The sequence below is a fragment of the Saccopteryx bilineata genome, chromosome 6, assembly GCF_036850765.1.
Source record: "Saccopteryx bilineata isolate mSacBil1 chromosome 6, mSacBil1_pri_phased_curated, whole genome shotgun sequence".
NCBI classification, from domain to species: Eukaryota; Metazoa; Chordata; class Mammalia; order Chiroptera; family Emballonuridae; genus Saccopteryx; species Saccopteryx bilineata.
The window spans coordinates 150,419,377-150,438,413 of NC_089495.1; the positions used below are offsets into that span (position 1 = coordinate 150,419,377).

Below are 19,037 nucleotides of genomic sequence, written 5' to 3' on the forward strand. Positions count from 1 at the left end.
ACTCATATTGTGAAGTCTTTTCTGCATGAAATCAAGAACCCACATACTACAGGCCAGCCCAGCCCAGGCTTGCTCCAGGCCCAGTCCTTTTCTGGCGACATGTCCACCAGAAGAAATAAGAGATAACACACACATGCATAAAGTCAAGAACATTTCTCTATACTGTACCAGCAATCATCACGAAGATAATATCATCAAAACGTTCACAATAGCCATATCAACCATGAGTGATTTTATTGAAAAAATCAATCACAAGGTTCTGACCAGCGAAATGCTGATTACAACACACATCTTGAGGCCCCCCACTGCGAGCTTACCACAGGGACCCCCAGCCCCTTGCTAGGCTTTGCAGTAGTGTGCGTGCACCCCACCCGAACACTTCCTTTGTGAATGGAGCCAGGCCGCAGGCTGTCCTCAGCCCCTGCTCTCAGGCAACTGATTCCAGACAAGTGGCCTTCACTTTCATTACCCCAGCAGCTCTCTAATGCACCTGAACCACAAAATGGGCCCTTCCTTCTTTCCTATTCCCGTTCCATCCTTATAAACTCTGACAGCAGTCCCCAAGGGCACAAACTATTTCTTTCCAGAAAATTTTAAAGAAAATGGAAAAAACGCCTGCGTGCTAATGGAGCCTCAGTGGCTGAAACACTTCATTTGTAGATGTGCTCTGACTAGCCAAACACTGATGTCACGCTGTGGAAAATGAAGTTCGTGACTGAGTCTGAAGGCAGTGAGAAGTGCTGTGTATTGAAGCTGGGATCAGGGCTCTTTCCACTATACCAAGCTGACCCTTTAGCCCATAAGTATAAACATTTAAAAAAAAAATTATTAATGGATTTGAGAGAGGGGGAAGCACTCATTTGTTGTTCCACTTATTTATGCATTCACTGGTCGTCTCCTGTATGTGCCCTGATCGGGGATCAAGTCCGCAACCTTGTCAACGCTCTAACCAACTGAGCTAAATCAATAGCAAAGCCCTAGTTCAAAATAATAACATACTTTTTAGAACTACCTCAGATTCAGTGAAATTTCCAACTTTCTGAAATACTTTCTCTCACAGAATCTATGCTGGTCTCTAAGACTTGAATGTAGGAAAAAGAAAAATACCCAAATTAAAAGTGACAATTTAAGAGTTGATTACAAGGAGAAGAATAGATATTTTTTAAATCCCCAAACTGGAAAAATTTTTCCAGGGAGAAAGTCAGGAGTGGCAAGAACACACCGCCAGGCTTGGGCCTGCCCGGGCCCAGCACTGTTCTGAGCCGAGGCACACTCGAGCAGGGCCTACAAGGATCCAGGCGTTTGGAATGCCATCTGAAATTTGCCCAGGGCCAGTTTCTAGGAGTATCTGGACCTTAGCTAGAATTTTCTAAGGAAACAAAGAGGGGTAGGCTTCAATTCTGGGAGGTCCAGACAACTAATCCCTGTTCCAGGGAGCCGTGGGGGTAGAAGGCAACGGGCTTGTCCTCCTCAGAGCTCGCATTCCTGCTGGCTGGGGTAAAGAGGGTATACTACGAGGCATGTTGGCCGACACTCTACCCTCATCTTTTTTTTAAAATTTTTTTAATTTTTATTTTTTTTACAGAAACAGAGAGAGAGTCAGAGAGAGGGATAGATAGGGACAGACAGACAGGAATGGAGAGAGATGAGAAGCATCAATCATCAGTTTTTCATTGTGACACCTAGTTGTTCATTGATTGCTTTCTCATATGTGCCTTGACCATGGGCCTTCAGCAGACCGAGTAACCCATTCCTCAAGCCAGTGACCTTGGGTCCCAGCTGGTGAACTTTTGCTCAAACCAGATGAGCCCGCGCTCAAGTTGGTGACCTCGGGGTCTCGAACCTGGGTCCTCTGCATCCCAGTCTGACGCTCTATCCACTGCGCCACCGCCTGGTCAGGCTCTACCCTCATCTTTAAGCCAAGAGAAAGATCTGTAACAATGCTGAGGTGCCTTCTAAGTGCTTCTAAGACAGCATTAACACAGCTTTGGACAAGGGACAGAAAGCCTCAGAGAACCCATAAAACGCAATCTGTATGGCACCATTACATTGTCTAGTTCTGGGAAGTCTGCCCTTACACAAAACCACAGGCATGAATACATAAACAAGCACTTTCTAAGCCTCTAGGGAAGACTGCCTCTGCTATAAGCCGAGTCTCAGCCTGGGGGAATGGGGCAAAAGTGGCCGTGATGACCATGGCAAAAGCATCCCCTCTGTGCAGCTGAGCAAATCCCAACTGGGAGAGTCCACAGGGAAAAACAGAGCTTGTCTATAATGGTCTCATCTCCAAAGCTATGCAGCAAACACTCCATAAACAAATATTACGTTATACAGCCTAAATGGTTAGAATAGCCAGTGGAGCCGAAACTTTGGGCTATAAGTCTCGAAAGACTTCAAGACAAGGACCAGAATCAAGACCCCGAGAAAAAGAGTCTCAGAAGATATTTGACCTGAGGCCCTAGCCAGTTAGCTCAGTTGGTTATGCTGTCCCAAACAAACAAGGTTGCAGGTTCAATCCCCGGTCAGGGCTTATATGGGAAGCAACCAATGAATGCATAACCAAGAGGAACAACAAATGAATGCTTCCCTCTCTTTCTCTCTCTCTCTATCCCTTCTTCTCTGTGCTAAAAATCAATCAATTATCAAACTGCAGCCCTTTGACCCAGAGCTGCCATCTCTTATGACTATTTCCTGTGCGGCCATGAAGGTTAACGGGACGAAGCCTTCACTATCGGCAGTGAGTACGATCCAGCAGGAGCCTGCAAAGCAGAGTAAACACACAGGCAATTTAGGACATTTCATCTTATGCTATAAGGAAAAACAACACATAGAACTTTTTGAGGGGAAGAATGCAGTAGCTGATAATTACTAAACCTGACCATTACAAGACTTTACAGAGAATGGGGAGATGGAAGGACTGATTGTTATGTAGGGTCTGGTTAAGTGGCAGGGAGGGGATGCTGATGACGTGGGCACAGCTAGGGGACAGACATTTTCACTCAGGCTAGGCATTTAACATTCAGTGGTATGCACGTGTTAGGGGTTGTATGTGGAGTGTCCTACCCCATCTACATGCTCTTAGTCAGTTTCTCCCGAAAATATGTGAAGTTGGGATTAGCCACTCTTATGGATGGAGCTTCTTTATTCTTCAGATCCATACCGACCTCTGGACACCCAAGGAGGCTGAGGTGACTAGAGCTAGACTAGAATGGCCCAGATAATCCAGAATGGCTTGTTCCAGGGTAACCAAGGGCCACCAGCATAACACATGCCTGGATCTTCTCTGGTTCTTCAAGGCTGCCTTTTGACCTTGTAATTTCACTTCTGAAAATCTATACTTTCCAAACACAACATGTAAAATATGCAGACAGGTTCATTATATGTATATATAACATTAATATTATATATATTATATATATGTAACATTAATATTTTATATATTATATATATTATGTATATATAATATTAATGTTATATATACATATAATGAACCACCATTGGAACCCCCCTAAATGTCAATGAAAATATGGCAAAGTAAAATATGGTACAATTTAGAATGGAATATTAACCCCACCCAGTAAAAATGACAATTAGAAGTCATTATCATAAACGTATGTGTCAAAACAGAAAAGTGTTGATGCTACAATGTTATGAGGGAAAATGAAACAAAATTTTGTTTTCAGTGTAGTAGCTACTGTGACAAGAATTAGGCATTAGAAAACAGCCATCTGATGGAACGCGGGCATGACTCAGTCCCTCGCCATCCAGAAGTGTCCTTCATATCCACATGTTTGTTGCACATTAAAACAACTCATTTCAACGCTGGCTGGGTATCTCCATTGGTTAGTGTTGCTCCAATATTCCAAGGTTGTGAGTTCAATGGCCAGTCAGGACATATATAAGAATCAACCAATAAATGCATAAATAAGTGAAGCAACAAAATTGATTTTCTCTTCCTTCTTCTCTAAAATCAATCAATAAAAAAATTTTTTAAACCTCCTTTCAGAAATATTCTGCAACGTTGCCATGATCATTATGTTCTAGTGTATGTGTGAAGTTTTTATGTCATTTCCTTGCAGTTGTTATATTGGCTTTCTGAGGCTTTTCTTGTTTTTCATGTACACATTTAGGTTTTCCAGCTAGGCTGTATGTTCCTTAAGGGCAGAATACGTATTTTCCATGTGTTTGGTGTATAATACATCTGAGTATACAGCAGAGAATTAATAATACTTGTTAATTAACATTTGGTAAATCACTAAATGATTGGTACATGTCCCTTTTATTATTTTTTTACAGGGACAGAGAGAGAGTCAGATAGAGGGATAGACAGGGAGAGACAGACAGGAACGGAGAGAGATGAGAAGCATCAATCATCAGTTTTTTGTTGCGACACCGTAGCTGTTCATTGATTGTCCTCTCATATGTGCCATGACCGCGGGCCTTCAGCAGACTGAGTAACCCCCCGTTCGAGCCAGTGACCTTGGGTCCATGCCAGTGAACTTTTTTGCTCAAGCCAGATGAGCCCATGGTCAAGCTGGCTATCCTGGGGTCTTGAACCTGGGTTCTTCCGCATCCCAGTCCGATGCTCTATCCACTGCGCCACCGCCTGGTCAGGCCATGTCCCTTTTATTACCAGTGAAAGTTACAAAGTAGATGGTAGAAGGAGGGTATTGGATAAGGACTCCTGGATTTTACCTACCATGCAGCATTTCAATAAGAGAGAGGCCAAAAATCTGCTGAACTGTACTGAGCCTTAGTTTGCCATTGCAGAGAAGCACATCTCTTGTTTTAACAACGGGATCTACATAATAAGAATCCTTCAAATACAAAAATAAAAGTTGTTAAACCAATTGCAGAAGCACTGGGGTTAACATTTCTTAAACACAGAAAGTGACCTGGCCTGTGGTGACACAGTGGATACAGTGTCATCCTGGAACGCTGAGGTTGCTGGTTTGAAACCCTGGTCCTGTCCAATTACGGCACATAGGAGAAGCAATCACACGTGAGAAGAAATCAACTACTAGTTGATTTGATACTTCTCGCTCCCCCCACCATAAAAAGTGCAAATAGTTTTTTAAACCCCTTATCTATTACCACTATGAATTAGACTTCAGTTTTACATAAAAAGCTTCTTGCTATATTATTTAACACAACTAAAAAGTCAAAACAAAACACAGCCCCTACTTTACTTTTCCTTTTGCTCTGTTATTTCCCTAGGGATGTGTCCTTATCACTGGGAACTACCTGTCCCAGACTACTAATAAACACTATAGGGTGATGGATGACAGCCTAAAAGGCACAACCTGATGGTGACAAACAGCTGCTTGGCTATTTTAGGTATAACTAAGAAACTTAATGCTTTCTTTACTGGGGAAACCAACCCTGGCCAGTTGGCTCAGTGGTAGACCGTCAGCCCAGTGAGTGGATGTCTTGGGTTTGATTCCCAGTCCAGATACACAGGAGAAGCAACCATCTGATTCTCTACCCTTCTCTCTTTCTCTCCTTCCCGCAGCCATGGCTCCACTGGTTCAAGTGCACTGGCCCTAGGTGCTGAGGATGGCTCTCTGGAGCTGCTACTTCAGACGCTAAAATAGCTTGGTTATAAGCATGGCCCCAGATGGGCAGAGCATCAGCCCCAGATGGGGGTTGCCAGGTGGATCCTGGTTGGGGTGCATGCGGGATTCTATCTCTCTATCTCAACCTCCTCTCACTTGGAAAAGAAGGAAATAAAAATGCCAAGAAAGAATGACCTAAATGGTAGCATAGCAGAGGATTTGCACAAGTAAACAGACTGGTCAAAATTCACTTAACTTAGAAAAAGTAAAAATTAAAAAAAATTTTTTAAGTACAAATAAAAATATTTAAAAAATTTAAAAAGCTTATTAATCTTTTAAAAATGGTTTCAAACATCCCTAGCAAAAGAAAATATAAAATAATTATAGTTCTAATGTAAGATGTACTAAGAGTCTAAAGACGTAATCATAGGACATAGAATAAAAAATAAAATTTCTAATTAAATATAACTTTTTTTTTTTTTGTATTTTTTCTGAAGCTGGAAACGGGGAGAGACAGTCAGACAGACTCCTGCATGCGCCCGACCGGGATCCACCCGGCACGCCCACCAGGGGCGATGCTCTGCCCCTCCGGGGTGTCGCTCTGCAGCGACCAGAGCCACTCTAGCGCCTGGGGCAGAGGCCAAGGAGCCATCCCCAGCGCCCGGGTCATCTTTGCTCCAATGGAGCCTTGGCTGCGGGAGGGTAAGAGAGAGACAGAGAGGAAGGAGGAGGGGGGTGGAGAAGCAAATGGGCTCTTCTCCTGTGTGCCCTGGCCGGGAATCGAACCCGGGTCCCCCGCACGCCAGGCCGACGCTCTACCGCTGAGCCAACCGGCCAGGGCCTGTTTGGGATTTTTTTAATCTAAAGTGAATGTAGACCAAATATAACTTTATTAGTAAGTTATAACATCATGTTGTTAAAATGCCCACTACTCATTTTCTGACTGCTGAGAAACATAGTTTTATTTTAAATTGATTTTTGGAGAGAGGAGGGGGGGGGGGGAGAGAGAGAGAGAAAGGGGGGAGAAACGTTAGGGTTGGATTATGGAGAATTTTTACTTTCATTATTAATTATTCCTATATTGGTTACCTTGCTTTCCTTCAATGAGCACATATTACTTTTGTAATTAGAAAAAAATTTTTGCAGATAAAAAAAGAAAGCTCTGTATGCTGATATGGAGAATCTTTGAGAATATACTACTAAATGGAAAAAAAAGAAGATGCAGAACATTGGATGTAATAATGCCTTACTTTTTGTGTACCAAATGGAGAAATAAAAATATATAGTAAGATCTAATAGTATCTGCATAAAATATATATATAACTTTAGTGAAAGAGAGAGACAGATAAAAGGGAAAGGTGAGAACCATCAAATCATCACTTTCTAGTTGTTCACTGGTTGCTTCTCATACATGCCTTGAAGGGGGGGGTTCAGGAGAGCCAGTGACCCCTTGCTAAAGCCAGGGACCTTGGGGCTCAAGCCAGTGACCTGGGTCCTCAGCCTCCTAGGTTGACAGTCTATCCATTGCGTGACCACCTGGTCAGGCAAGGTAAAACTTTAACCATGACACACAAATGGTTATCTAAGTCTCAGAAAATAGAAGTGACTCATACACAAAAATTTAAAGATTGAAAATATAAATGTAAAAAACAAGATAAAAAATATTGCAAGAAAATCTAGACTATTACAATGTATATAAATTTCTACAATATACAAAAACTTCTTGGGCCCTGGCTGGTTGGCTCAGTGGTAGAGCGTCGGCCTGGCGTGCAGGAGCCCGGGTTCGATTCCCGGCCAGGGCACACAGAAGCACCCATCTGCTTCTCCACCCCTCCCCCTCTCCTTCCTCTCTGTCTCTCTCTTCCCCTCCCGCAGCCAAGGCTCCACTGGAGCAAAGTTGGCCCGGGCGCTGAGGATGGCTCCATGGCCTCTGCCTCAGGTGCTAGAATGGCCCTGGTTGCAACAGAGCAACTCTCCAGATGGGCAGAGCATCGCCCCCTGGTGGGCGTGCCGGGTGGATACTGGTCAGGAGCATGCGGGAGTCTGTCTGACTGCCTCCCTGTTTCCAACTTCAGAAAAATACAAAAACCCCCACAAAACAACAACAAAAAAACCCAAAACAACTTCTTGTAAACTGGTAACCCAATAGAAAAAAGTAACAGGCAATTCACTCATTGGCCCCAAAACATAAAGACATAGGTACTCTAATTCACTAATAGTAAAGGAAAAATAAACTAATAAAAGTGAATTACCACTTTACATTTATCAGATTCATTAGGATGTGAGGAAAAGGTTGCAGTGAGCATGTGATAATATATTGTTAAGTAAAAATCTTTAAAAGGCAATCTGGCAAATCTTTTAGAAGTAGAAACATTTATTCAAATTGCACTTCTGCTTCTGGGAAGCAACCCAACAGAAATAAAAGTGAATACATACAAATACTACTGCTGCACTGTGGAGTGGCTAGGAGCTGAAAACAAAGGGAGTGACCATCAACAAGGGAACCCCGGAATGAACAGCATACTCACAGCACGAAGTAAAGGGGGCACCAAATGACCCTATTTTTGTAAAACAAGAACCACCCTGAGCCTTTATTTTTTTATTTTTTTATTACAGAGACAGAGAGAGAGTCAGAGAGAGGGAAAGACAAGGACAGACAGACAGGAACGGAGAGATGAGAAGCATCAATCATTAGTTTTTCACTGCACATTGCGACGCCTTAGTTGTTCATTGATTGCTTTCTCATATGTGCCTTGATCGTGGGCCTTCAGGAGACCGAGTAACCCCTTGCTGGAGCCAGTGACCTTGGGTCCAACCTGGTGAGCTTTTGCTCAAACCAGATGAGCCCGTGCTCAAGCTGGCGACCTCGGTGTCTCGAACCTGGGTCCTCAGTATCCCAGTCCGACGCTCTATCCACTGCGCCACCGCCTGATCAGGCACCCCTGAGCCTTTATATATCTTGCACCTGTATGTATCTATGTATACAAATTTCTGTGTAAGATTATATGAGTAAAAAGTACACTATCGTCTGACTGGGTGGTGGCGATAGAGCATTGGACTGGGATGCAGAGGACCCAGGTTCGAGACCCCGAGGTCGCCAGCTTGAGCACAGGCTCATCTGGTTTGAACAAAAGCTCACCAGCTTGAGCCCAAGGTCACTGGCTCCAGCAAGGGGTTACTTGGTCTGCTGAAGGCCCATGGTCAAGGCACATATGAGAAAGCAATCAATGAACAACTAAGGTGTCGCAATGTGCAATGAAAAACTAATGATTGATGCTTATCTTTCTCCGCTCCTGTCTGTCTGTCCCTATCTCTGACTCTCTTTCTGTCACTGTAAAAAAAAAAAAAGTACACTATGGAAGGATCCCCATTCAGCTGCTAAAGGGAAAGGAGTAGAGCTCAGTTCTATGGGGAAGGAAATTGTTCACAATAAAATGACACGATGCCATTTATGTAACTCTATGTTTGCATACACATGCATAAATAAACGCATCAAAGTTTTAAAATAAACTTAACCTTTCTTATAAATGGAAGCTTGCACTGCATAAGAAAAAAGTTTCATAATGAAAAAGCATGACTAAAAATTTTTTTCTAAATATAAATTTAGGCAGAATAAGTGCAATCATTCATGTTTTCACACCATGAACATGATAAAAATCCATGTATACTAGTATATGTGCCCATGTGGTTTGCAGGCAACCAGGCTATAAAGGTATATAACAACCTGCCTGTCATACAACGTACTCAATTAGAACACCATCATTCTCATCAATTAATTTTTCTGGCAGTAAACACTGGCTGCAGGAGCTCTTATGTATCGCGGTAGCTCAAGGAGAAATTACCTGGTGGTAAGAGATGTGGACATAAGGCAGATCCTGAGAAAGTGGATACACTGGAGAGGATTTCTTCCCATTATGTACAAAGTCTGTGAGTTCAGAAAGACATCTCTGTATTTCAATCAATTTCCTAGATAAAATTTCCAGTTCCTTAGACAGCTGATAAGTTTCCTTTTCACCTTGTAAATTCTTTCTGTGAGGAGCATTAAGCAGTTCCGAGGTGCTGGTAGGGTCTGGCGTGCGGCTGGGTCCTTGCAGCGCCACTGGCCAGTTAACAGGCTGGGCATCTAGGGTCTCCAGGGCTATGGAGCCATCACAGGCACTGGATGGGGGGCTTCTGATTTCTGTAATAAGGGTCCTTCCAGCCTTTCTACCTTGACTACTGCTGTTAGCTGTTAACAAGAGCCCTCTGTTTTGGTGACAAATATCTGGGGAGAGACCTTCAATTAGCTTTTTTCTCCTCTCTGCTTTATTTAACAGAGTACTGAAAGTAGAGTAGCCACTCTGGTTTTCACTCAATGTTACTGAAAATTCCTCCTCCAACATTACTTCTTTAACAATCAGGCGAATGATATACTCATCAGACTTTGAAGAAGGAAGAAAGGTTGCATCAGTGGACTTCTGTTTTCCTGCCAAAATTAGTAATAATTTATCTGTCAAGAAACATATGCCTTTTGGTCTTTCACTCCGTTCTAACTGAATATGCTGGATGTTTGGCGTAAATGATGGAACGACAGAACAGATAAAAATTCTATTATAAGTGTTGGAAGCCACAGCCACGAGCTGTGCTTTAAGATTAAATGCTATTAGATCAGGAACCAAAATGCCTGGTATGGTGACTTTTCTTGTCTGGGTAACCTCTTTCTCAAAGGTCACAAGGGCCAAATGTGAGGAATCCAGACCCGTTCCTGTCAAGTGGTCCTTTTTTCTTAGACAAATAAGGGCATTACCCTCAGACTTATATCTGTTGAAGCGTACATGCATTAGATCCAGAGGATCTGAAAGGGAAGAAAAAGAGGGAGAAACTGATGCCTCAGAATTTGTTTCAGAAGGGACTGCCCCCTTATTCACAGAGAGCCCTTCTTCAGAAACTGGTGAAGTATACAGACAAGTGTCTTCACTACTAGCTGGAACGTCAAATGTCTCAGATGCACTTAAGCCACAAATCTTATCTAGTGGTAGTTCAGTGGCTATGGCGACCTGTGAACCCAAAGTGGCTCTGATGGAGCGTACACAGCTGTCCACGTCAAATACTGAGCAGAAGGAGCACTTATGAAGAGTCTTCTGAGCACTGTCCCAAATATAAGAATGCAGGCTGCTGCCTATTGCCACCACCAGCCTCTGGCTGTCCTGGGTCCAACATGCACAATGAATAAGGCCCTGGGTGTTGCTGTCCACTTTTACTCGGGAACTATCATAATGAACATTATGGAAAATGGAAACATCCTGGGTAGTCAACACAGTCAGGACAGCACTTTGTGGGTGCCACACGCAGCCTTGGGGAAGGACAGGAAGTGATTCCCTAATTTCACAGGTCTGAGACATCAACCACTTGCTTGTCTCCGTAGCACTGGGACACAGCTGCCACACAGTGACATGCTGCCTGTGTTGGACAGCAAGCAGAGGGGGCATGTCAGCTGCGCCAGATGGGGCCCAGGACACCCCATACACATGTTCAAATTGACCAATGACCCTCGAGTCCCCAAACTTGGCCTCTCCACCCTGAAGCTGCACATCAGTCAGGACTACCTGATTCCCATCGGTCCAGGCAAGGCCGTGAATTGGGTGTATTGCTTGATACAAGGCATTCAGCCCAGTCCTGAGAAGTCTTCCTTTTCCCAACTCCATCCTTTTTGACAAAGGTTATCTGAAATAATTAAGAAGAAAAGCTACACCCACATGCTAAGAATACAATCAGACAAATCCAGAATGTGGGACATGTTAGAAGACCACGGGTTTACACCTTTCACAGGTCAATCTTGTGAGGGGATAAAAGGGTAGGAGGAATGTGGTGAGTTCAAAGAGGCTACTGAACGACAACAAGCAAATGCAACATAGAAACTGTGGACCTTAAATGAGGAAATAAAATTTTCTAGAAAAAGTATTTTCAAATGCTGTAGCAAACAATCAAACAAACAAAAAACCAACATATGCAGAGAGCTAAAACAAGTTCAGCAAAATATTTGGAACTGCTGAATTCTGATGATTGAGGCTATGTCAGTATTTACAGGACTTTCAACCTATAAGCTAGAAAAAATTGCAAATTAAAAAGCTGAGAAAAGTCTCCTTCACCATCTAATTTCTATTCCCCTTTCATGCCAAATCAATGAATAACTGATATTCATGACTCTGACTTTATTAGCACTTATTTTTTCAACTCCCTTCAAAATGCCTTTTACCTCTATACTGAAACAACACTCAAAAGTCGCTATTGCTATTTCTACTTCATCATGTTCAATTAGCACTTAATTTTCAGAATATTTTCACATTCCCTATTGCATTTGCTCCTTGCAACAATCCTTCACAATAATGTAAACTAGGGTGGGCAAGCATTACTCTCAATTTCTTCATTCTCAAGTTTTTTTCTGTAGACATTTAGATGATTAAAGTACATGCTCACTGCAATGCAATTCAAACAAAACAGAGGTGTCTAAAGTAAAATGAAATGTTTCCTCCCACCCGGGCCAGCTCCTCTCTACCACCACCACCTTGCCGTCCCCTAAATCTTAAGTCCTTAGTAAAAGCACTGTTAACAATTTAATGTATAGCCTTTGAAACTGTTAAAGAAAACTACAAAGTATATACATGATTTTATACATGCTAAATTTTTTCTTTTAGACAAAAACCAAGGTAAGCACCAGAGTTCCTAGGGGTTAACAACAGAAACCACTCTGGTTAACTAAAAAAAAGAAAAAAGCTCAAGAACCAGGCTCAGCCTGACCAGGCGGTGGCGCAGTGGATAGAGTGTCAGACTGGGATGCAGAGGACCCAGGTTCAAAACCCCAGTGTCTCCAGCTTGAGTGTGAGCTGATCTGGTTTGAGCACAGCTCACCAGCTTGAACCCAAGGTCACTGGCTTGAGCCTGGGGTCACTCGGTCGCTGTAGCGCCCCCCCCCCCCATCAAGGCACATATGAGAAGGCAATCAAAGAACTAAGGTGTCACAACAAACGATGCTTCTCATCTCTCTTCATTTCTGTCTGTCCCTATCTGTCCCTCTCTCTGCCTCTGTCACAAAAAATAAAGACAAAAAGAACCAGGCTCAGAAAACAAGCAGGGACCAAGTGAGGTTAGGCACAATAAAGCAATGCTACCACTCTCTCTGGACAGCTGAGAATCCAACTTCTCAGCAGCCAAGAATGGAACTTCACTGCCCCTTCACCTGATGTTAATTGCTTTTAAGATTCAGATTGGGGAGAAGCCTTCCATTGGCTGAGTTCATACACCCTTTGCTCTAGCAGCCAGCAGAGGGAGTTTCCCCCAAAAGACCTCCCTGATAGGGGATGGGCTGTGCCTCCCACCAAGACTCACACAAAGGGCGAGTCTCCCAAATTATGAAGGAGTTCTCAAAAAATAACCAATTACTATGGAGATCATATGTTACATTCTATTCACTAACTTATTTTAAATCATGGGCACCTTTCCAAGTCAGTAATATAGATCCGCCTCAATCTTTTAAGTAGCTAGCTGCATTAGGAGCAGCAAGGTATACCATACTTGGTGTCATATACAGTGTGTCCGTAAAGTCATGGTGCACTTTTGACCGGTCACAGGAAGCAACAAAAGACAATAGAAATGTGAAATCTGCACCAAATAAAAGGAAAACCCTCCCAGTTTCTGTAGGATGATGTGGCAGCACATGCATTTGCGCAGATGATGTAACACTGTGTATACAGTCCACGGCCATGCCAGTGGAGGGTACAGTGTGTTCTGTGGCTTGCTAAATTTGAATCCGTGACCAAAGTGCAATGTGAATATCGGCGCGTTTATAATGAAGCGCCACCACATAGAAATAACATTACTCGGTGGGATAAGCAGTTGAAGGACACCAGTAATTTGGTGGCCGTTCTGGTAGGCCATCACTCAGTGATGAGTCTATAGAGGCTATACAGGATAGCTACCTAAGGAGCCCTAAAAAATCTGTGCGAGAGCCCACATCAAACTGCACTGAATAGGTATGAAACTGGGAGAGTTTTCCCTTTATTTGGTGCAGATTTCACATTTCTATTGTCTTTTGTTGCTTTCCTGTGACCGGTCAAAAGCGCACCATGACTTTACGGACACACTGTATAATCAAGGGTTCCCCTTCAGGTTGGAATTCAGCTTGTCTCCAGTTTTTACTAAATGTGGATAGAGCCAAAAAGTTTAAATATTTATTTATTTTTTACAGAGACAGAGAGTGAGTCAGAGAGAGGGATAGACAGGGACAGACAGACAGTAACAGAGAGAGATGAGAAGCATCAATCATTAGTTTTTCATTGCGCGGTGCAACACCTTAGTTGTTCATTGATTGCTTTCTCACATGTGCCTTGACCGCGGACCTTCAGCAGGCTGAGCAACCCCTTGCTGGAGCCAGCGACCTTGGGTCCAAGCTGGTGAGCCTCGCTCAAACCAGATGAGCCCGCACTCAAGCTGGCGACCTCGGGGTCTCGAACCTGGGTCCTTCCGCATCCCAGTCCGACGCTCTATCCACTACGCCACCACCAGGTCAGGCCAAAAAGTTTAATACTCAGTTCTCATCACCTTTCTCTCTTTTCCTTCCTCTCATGTCACTTACTCTCATGTCTTCAACTACCATCTACATTTATTACCTTCAGATCTGCATCTCCTCTCCTGGCTTCTCTGCTGAGCTATTCAAATATATACAAAGCTTTACATCGTGGCTGACAGTAGCCCTACCCACATTCATTTCAAACTTAATCTACCTCTTTGCTAGCTTTGTCCCTGTTCTTAAAATCTTTTTCTACAAAGAATGGTCTGTTATACTTCTACATATGATGTCAGATAAAGTGGTTCTGCAGTGACTTGCTAAATACAGAACTAGGTCCCCAGTCATTGCTGATGAAGAAAACTGCCATTTCTAACCCATTGATCTTAGATACTATGTTTTCTCCTAGTATCAATTTATGTACATTTAAAAGGCTTTAATTGCTAAATAATGCATACTACATTTTCCTGGGCAGAGAAAATTCCTAACTGACCAATTATATCAAAAGCTAATTATAGGATTAAGTCTTAAGCCACCCAAGTCAGTTTAATGCCATTGAGGCTATGTATGGTCAAGGGTAGCACAGAGTAAGTATTAGTGAATAAGGGAAAAACAAATACAATAAAGATACTAAAGCTTTTAGAAGAGTTAACTTTAATATCTTCATTTTTAGTAACAAGAAGAAATTTGGCATATTTTTATCAAAACCCAATTAATAATTACAAAAATATGCTCTAATCATTTCCACTCCATTGCTGGTCCAGGTCCTGACCACCTCTTCCTTTGTAGTAGGGCAGGATGAGGGGAGGTCCTCTGATGCCAGTCTCTTCTTTCCCACAGAGTCTGAATAGTGTGTGGCTGGACAAAATTATCTTTGAAAATAAATCAGTTCTGGTCAATTTGTTCTGCTCACATACCTTTGATGAGTGTCAGAGCCTACATATATAAAATAAATTCTTTTAAAATGTCGTAGGCAAGGCATTTAAGACCTTATATTATCTGATATTAATATGCCTTTCCAACCTTATCTCCTGATCACAAAGAGCCTGTTGAGATAGCAATATGCAGGATGGACTTAAGAAGAAAAGTGACGTTTACTAAGCCTTGAAATAACTTGAATGTTACAGTGAGAAACTGAGCCAAGTTTATAGCTACCTTCATTTGAGAAAGAGGGCCAGATTCAGGAGATTTTTTTTTAATTAAAAAAAAAATTTTTTTTAAAGCCTTTATTCATTTTAGAGAAGAGAGAGAGAGAGAGAAGGGGGGCGGGGAGCAGGAAGCATCAACTCCCATATGTGCCTTAACTGGGCAAGTCCAGGGTTTCAAACCAGCAACCTAAGCGTTCCAGGTCAACCCTTTATTCACCGTGCCACCACAGGTCAGGCTAAGAGATATTTCTAAGGTAGATGTAACACACAATGATATCAGGTAGGATACAAGGGGAAAGAAAGAATTAAAGGTAACACCCAAATTTTTTGCTTGAAAAACTGTTAAACCATTAATCAGAGATACAGAGAACAGAGCATGCTTCAAAGGTTGAGAAGGATGTGTAGCCTGGCTGGGTAGCTCAGGGTGCTGTAGCGTCATTCTGATATACCAGGGTTGCCAGTTTGATCCCTAGTCAGGGTAGATGAAAAACATCAATCAATCAGTGAATCCATAAATAAGTGGAACAACAAATGGATGTTTCTCTCTCTCTCTCCTTTCCTCTCAATAAATCAAAAATTTTAAAAAAAGAAAGGTGTGCTGTGTGTGATACATTTATTAGATGTACTTCATTTAAGACATCTATAGGGTAGCAATGCACCTTAGGCCATGGGTCCCCAAACTGCAGCCCCGTGAGGCCCTTTATCCGGCCCCTGCCGCACTTCTGGAGGGGGCACCTCTTTCATTGGTGGTCAGTGAGAGGATGCATCCTGTGCTCCTGGAGTACTATATGTGGCCACGCCACAAAGCGCAGCATGCCTCATGTACAGTACTACTTCCGGTGACGCCAGATGCATGCATCATGGCTATGGAAGCGCGTTATATCACTTGTTACAGCTAGCAGTGACAAATATGGAACTGGACATTGACCATCTCATTAGCCAAAAGCAGGCCCATAGTTCCCACTGAAATACTGGTCAGTTTGTTGATTTAAATTTACTTGTTCTTTATTTTAAATATTGTATTTGTTCCTGTTTTATTTTTTTACTTTAAAATAAGATATGTGCAGTGTGCACAGGGATTTGTTCATAGGTTTTTTTTATAGTCCAGCCCTCCAACGGTCTGAGGGACAGTGAACTGGCCCCCTGTGTAAAAAGTTTAGGGACCCCTGCCTTAGGCAGTCAGAGGTTAAGGATTTGGACCTTGAAGCCAAGCAGTGATCAGCCTCCCTAGCTGTAAAAGATCAAAGAGTCAAGAGGACAAAGGTTGAAATGACCTTCAGAAGGTTTCCAATTATTTGTTATCTTTTAAAATATTTACACTTTGCCTGAAGCTAACAGTATACCTGTGTGTCTCTTGGCCCTTCAAACTATAAAATAACTGAAATCAGGAGCCCTGGGTGTTGTTGTTTTTTTTAAATTTTATTTATTTATTTATTTTTTACAGAGACAGAGAGTGAGTCAGAGAGAGGGATAGACAGGGACAGACAGACAGGAACGGAGAAAGATGAGAAGGATCAATCATTAGTTTTTCATTGCACGTTACAACACCTTAGTTGTTCATTGATTGCTTTCTCATATGTGCCTTGACCGCGGGCCTTCAGCAGACCAAGTAACCCTTTGCTGGAGCCAGCGACCTTGGGTTCAAGTTGGTGGGCTTTTGCTCAAACCAGATGAGCTTGCGCTCAAGCTGGCGACCTCGGGGTCTCGAACCTGGGTCCTCTGCATCCCAGTCCGACGCTCTATCCACTGAGCCACTACCTGGTCAGGCAGCCCTGGGTGTTTTAAGGAGAGAAACGCCCACTCTATTAATTCAGATGAAAGGTGGTCAGAACCAGGATCTGGTGGCTCAGTCTATGCCCATTTATTTCTTCTCTTTTTAATCTTCTCTAAAGACAATACATGGTGAGAATAAAGGGTTTAAAGCAGTGGCAGTCAACCTGGTCCCTACTGCCCACTAGTGGGCGTTCCAGCTTTCATGGTGGGCAGTAGTGAAGCAACCAAAGTATAAATAAAAAGATAGATTTAACTATAGTAAGTTGTTTTATAAAGACTTATTTTGCTAAACTTAGCAAAAATCTGACATAAAGTACTTGGTAATTAATTATTATTATATGCTTTAACTTGCTGTAACTCTGTTTTATAAATTTTATAAAGTAAAGTTACTTCCCTACTTTATAAATCACCATTACTGTGAAACCAGTGGGCGGTTAGAAAATTTTACTACTAACAGAGATAAAAAGTGGGCGGTAGGTATAAAAAGGTTGACTACCCCTGGTTTAGATGAACTGGAGCAAACACTTCCAGTAGGTTTAAGATGTATACCCCCAACTTGTTTTCCTAAGTTTATTGTGTTTCCACTTTAAAATAATTTCAATTTTTTTACATTTATTCTTTTAAAAATCAACACACCTGCCCCTAATGCTTGCCGGCACCTCTCCCACTCTTCTTCCCTCAAGGCAGGCACTTTTGTTCTCTGTCTCTCTCCTAAGGTCCAAGGGCCCTTCTGCTTCTGTAACAGGTTCCCTGAGCCCACAACAGGCTCACTCTATCCCTGTGACTTTCTAAATAAACTGTCACTTGCCTTTGCAAAAAATAATGAACACACAAGAAAGGTAAATTCACACACAAAAAATTTCCATCCTCCCAAAAAATTATATGATTACATACCTCTAGGCATTTTCTCCATGAAGTTTTTTTTAAAAGGCCTTATTTATTCATTTTAGAGAAGGGGGAGGGGAGGGAGGAGCAGGAAGCATCAACTCCCATATGTGCCTTGACCAGGCAAGCCCAGGGTTTCGAACCAGCGACCTCAGTGTTCCAGTTCGACGCTTTATCCACTGCGCCACCACAGGTCAGGCCCCTCTCCATGAAGTTTTGATTAAACTTTTTCAATCATGCCATACAATTGTGTAACACAATTTTTTCGCTTAACATTATATATTAGCATTTCCCCAAGTTATTTAAAAGTTTTTAAAGTTATTTTTATAGGCCACTTAATATACACTCAGCATGTTTCCTCACTGCTGAGACACTTGTATCCCATTATAAATAACTGTGACAAAGGTCTTTATGCATAAAGCATTTGCTTCATTTCGATGGCTTCTTTAGGATATATTCCCAGAAATGTCACTCATGAGTCACAGGGAATACATTCACTTGTTTAAACCCACCCCGGCTCGTCGCATCCACTAACAATGGCATACGGCCCCTTCCATCACCCTTCCCATACTGTCCTCACAACTGGTTGTCTTCCACCCTCCCCGCCAGTGCGTCCCTCCATCTCCCATCCCGCCCACAGAGACTTCCCACACCCGTCAGGCTGGGCAACAATGCAAACAAAACTCCTCTGGACTCCCTGACTCAGAAAATAAGTATTTATGGAGCCTCCCCAACTCACCTACCTGGGCTCTATCGTCCGGAGCGAGTAACGGAAGCACCAACTCCAAGGCCTCTGATAGGTGAACGGTGGTCGGGGGAAAGCTCGATAATGTCGCTTGTCTATTGGTTTTTGGGAGTGTCACGTTAGGAGAGGGTCCTCCCCAGTGACCAATAAGCTCGGTGTTTGCCGCACAGGTCTCTGGGAGTTGTAGTCCCGTTGAAACTCGGCTGTAAGCTACGCACACCCTTTTAAGAGGTTTAGCGCGTTTCCCCACTTCTTCTTTTTATTTTTTACAGAGACAGAGAGGGATAGAGAGAGATGAGAAGCATCAATCATTAGTTTTTCATTGCACATTGCGACACCTTAGTTGTTCATTGATTGCTTTCTCATATGTGCCTTGACTTCAGGCCTTC

General features: G+C 42.7%; 1 protein-coding gene across 5 annotated transcripts; it reads right to left on the reverse strand.

Moving 5' to 3' along the window:
- Positions 1–211: 211 nt before the first annotated feature.
- WDCP (WD repeat and coiled coil containing) lies at positions 212–18,717 on the reverse strand. Of its 5 annotated transcripts, none has more exons than XM_066234777.1 (4): positions 18,647–18,717; positions 9,398–11,258; positions 4,700–4,817; positions 212–2,759 (listed from the first exon to the last, which is right to left on the reverse strand). In XM_066234777.1, exons 2-4 carry the CDS (start codon positions 11,237–11,239, stop codon positions 2,632–2,634), a joined length of 2,088 nt encoding a protein of 695 aa, XP_066090874.1. In that variant the 5' UTR covers positions 11,240–11,258; positions 18,647–18,717; the 3' UTR covers positions 212–2,631. The 5 variants fall into 5 exon arrangements, 3 of the variants coding, with proteins under 3 accessions (XP_066090874.1, XP_066090875.1, XP_066090876.1); XM_066234778.1 differs by having other exon boundaries at positions 18,643–18,670; XM_066234779.1 differs by lacking the exon at positions 4,700–4,817.
- Between the last annotated feature and the right edge of the window lie 320 nt (positions 18,718–19,037).